At 37.7% G+C, this 3068-nt stretch overlaps 1 protein-coding gene across 2 annotated transcripts in view; it reads right to left on the bottom strand.

Moving 5' to 3' along the window:
* Positions 1-3068, bottom strand: part of pdlim7 (PDZ and LIM domain 7) — a 56651-nt gene that overhangs the window by 35148 nt on the left and 18435 nt on the right. For both annotated transcript variants that reach the window (XM_015377379.1, XM_015377372.1), the window contains exon 3: positions 1616-1767. In XM_015377379.1, coding sequence (XP_015232865.1) covers positions 1616-1767 — 152 coding nt within the window. The remainder of the gene's footprint in view (positions 1-1615; positions 1768-3068) is intronic.

A 3068-nucleotide genomic window follows, 5' to 3' on the forward strand; every position in this document is an offset into this window, starting at 1 on the left:
GACTTGAAAAAGCGCTATATAAGTACTGCCATTTACCATTGATGATATAGCTGAGCCTGTTTCTTCAGTGCTTAGTCCCATTTCTCTCCTAGACATAGCTATGAGCTCAATATAAAATACTGTAAGGACTAATGGGAGATTTTGTAACTGAATTACATCTGAACTAAAACTAAGACAGAGGGAAATCTTACTGACAATCAACATTGTGATGGTAGTGTAATAGTCTGGGGCTTCTTTAGCAACCCAGGCAACATGCTGTAATCAATCGAACCTGTTCATTAGTGCAGTTATTTTCTAGGTGGGGGCCAGAGTCCCCTGGGAAGCCACCAGGGGGCGATCAGAAAACTTCAGCGATTGGAAAACTCCTCAATTTATTAACACTATCAAAAACACATTTATTTAACAATTTTCCAAAACAATATTACAAAATGTAACTTGCAATAATATGACGGACTTAGGAGACAAAACTGGGATTTAAGGCTTTAAGGCCAACTTTGTAGGAAAATATTATTTAAATATTATTTAATCATAATATTAAGAGGCCATTGATATTATACTCTCCTTTTGCAGCAACCTACTAGTTCTAGTCTGTTCAACTAAAACAAAACACAGGGCAGGTTTGCACTTGGACAATGACTTGCCTATTAACCACACACATAACCAAGCTTTGATTTCTTTTGTTTTTTTCTTATCAATAGATTAAAGAAATAGTGCAGTGACAAAAAATGTAGGTTAATATTCATGTGCTAAACAAATTATTTAACAGTGAAACAAGTAAAAACAATATCCAAAGTTCATTTTCTGTGTTTGGAACAAATACAGGGATAATTTGGAAGCCGCTGGTCTAGCAGACAATCATCAAGGACATTGTCTAGCCATATGTTGGAAACATTAGCATGAAGAGGAAGTAGGACCACGACCCAAAGCACACCATTAGGTCCATCTCTGGGGGGCTTGAATAGAGAGGTCAACTTATAGTCCGGACTAATAAATGATTTGGAAACAGTTCTTTCATGCTCACAAACCCTCTAAGTTTATTTTTAAACAAAGCCATGTTGGTTTGGATAGGTTTTTTTTATGAATAATTTTGATTATTTAAAAAATGAAACTGCCATTTAAAAAAAAAAAATGTTACTATTATAAGTTTTTTTTTCCCTTATAGTTTATTTGCTAATTATCTCAAACTTTTCAGAGTGACAGAAGAAATATGTAAAACGGAAAATACTTTTTTGGCAACAATACTACAACCTACACATAGTTCTAGAGAACTGACAAGCGTACAAAACAGCGTCACACTTTTCTAATAATTTTTTCTCATTTTGTTGCACATTTTACTGTATTTCTCATTGAAATAATGTTCCATCAGTAGTTTTATTTTTTGATTTATCTATTTTTCCAAACAATTTGTTATGAACACTTTCATCCTTAGATGATATAGCACTGAAATACAAATAAAGCTGCAGCTAAAACCGAGCTAGACCTTGGTGAAATACATGGTGTCCTCATTTGTCTGTATGAAAATGAGTGAGGCTGTGAGCTCCGTGCCGGTTCCTGCTGCTCTGAGCATGGGATCAAATTAACCCCTTATTGCATCATGTGCTGCAAAACAACCTACCTGCTGAGGGTTAGGGTGAGGGAGTCTGTTGCTGCTCTAATCTTGTTTTGTGCTTCCACATGGGTCATATCCTCTGCGTTGGCGTCGCAGATGGAGACCACCCAGTCGCCCACCCCGACTCCGGCCTGGGCTGCTTTTCCACCCGGTGTAAGCTGAAGAGAAACAAGAAATCAGTTCCAGACGTTTATAAGAGAAGGTATACCCAGAAAAGAAAGTGATCATTCAGGACAAAAAGCACATTCGTGGAGACTAAATTAGAGGTGCAAAGATCACATTTTCACTTTAAAAATGCACACCGTGCTCCACATAAACAAACACTGGTTGTAAAAGTCACATCATGTTTTTATATATCAAAAATATGATTATAGCTTTAAAGGGACATCCAGCAGATTAAAACTACAGCTTCGGTTATTAGCATTAAACCACAGGTTGCCAAAACAGATTATTTTGACATCAGCTTAATGATGCGTTAACACCAAATGCATTTTGTGTGTCAAGGGGAAGCAAGTTAACATAGAATATCTATGCAAGATGAGCATCGACCGTCTGGCACAGTACATCTTAAAGAGATTCAAGCAGCACAATTGAAGCTGAAACAATAAATCGGATTCATCGTTATTATAGAGTGCAGTTCTAGGAGCAGCAAAGATACTATTCAGAACCCTCAAGCTCCCAGGCTTCTGGTAGAGGACCAGAGCTTGGAGCAAAAAAGCGGGAAGACCACCCGTGATGGGTGAGGAAGAGTTTTTTTTTTTTTTTTTATTATATATATTTCCATTTCCTTATATATACAAGGAAATATAAATATCTTTAGAGCTGTACTGAACGAAATTTTGTTTTTGTATTCACCCTGTGTGAACAAAATGACAATAAAGTTTGTCCATTATCCATCCATCCATCATCTAACACGCTTTATCCCGAGTGGGGTCACGAGGGGTGCTGGTGCCTACCTCTACCTGTCTAAGGGTGAGAGGCGGGGTACACCCTGGACAGGTCGCCAGTCCATCGCAGGGCAACACAGAGATAAACAGGACAAACAACCATTCACACTCACACCTAAGAATTTAGAGAAGCCAATTAACCTAACAGTCATGTTTTTGGACTGTGAGAGAAAGCAGGAATACCCGGAGAGAACCCACGCATGTGCAGGGAGAACATGAAAACTCCATGCAGAAAGACCCTGGGCCAGGAATCGAACCCAGAACCTTCTTGCTGCCAACGAGCAGCCCCAATAAAGTTTGTCTCTCTCTCATATCTATATCTATTTATCTCTCCATAGAGAGATAGATAAGACAGATATTATAATTATTATAATATTAATATTATAACTGCATTTATTTCTATTTCTGGACACTATTAGTCGTTTCTCTGTGGGTATAGGATCCTTGGTACTTAAGTTAGTGCCTTTCATCATTAAGAAGCATTTAAGAACCTAAATTCAGACTATCGATAT

Source organism: Cyprinodon variegatus, unplaced genomic scaffold (assembly GCF_000732505.1).
Source record: "Cyprinodon variegatus isolate N-32 unplaced genomic scaffold, C_variegatus-1.0 Scaffold8, whole genome shotgun sequence".
Lineage (NCBI taxonomy): Eukaryota > Metazoa > Chordata > Actinopteri > Cyprinodontiformes > Cyprinodontidae > Cyprinodon > Cyprinodon variegatus.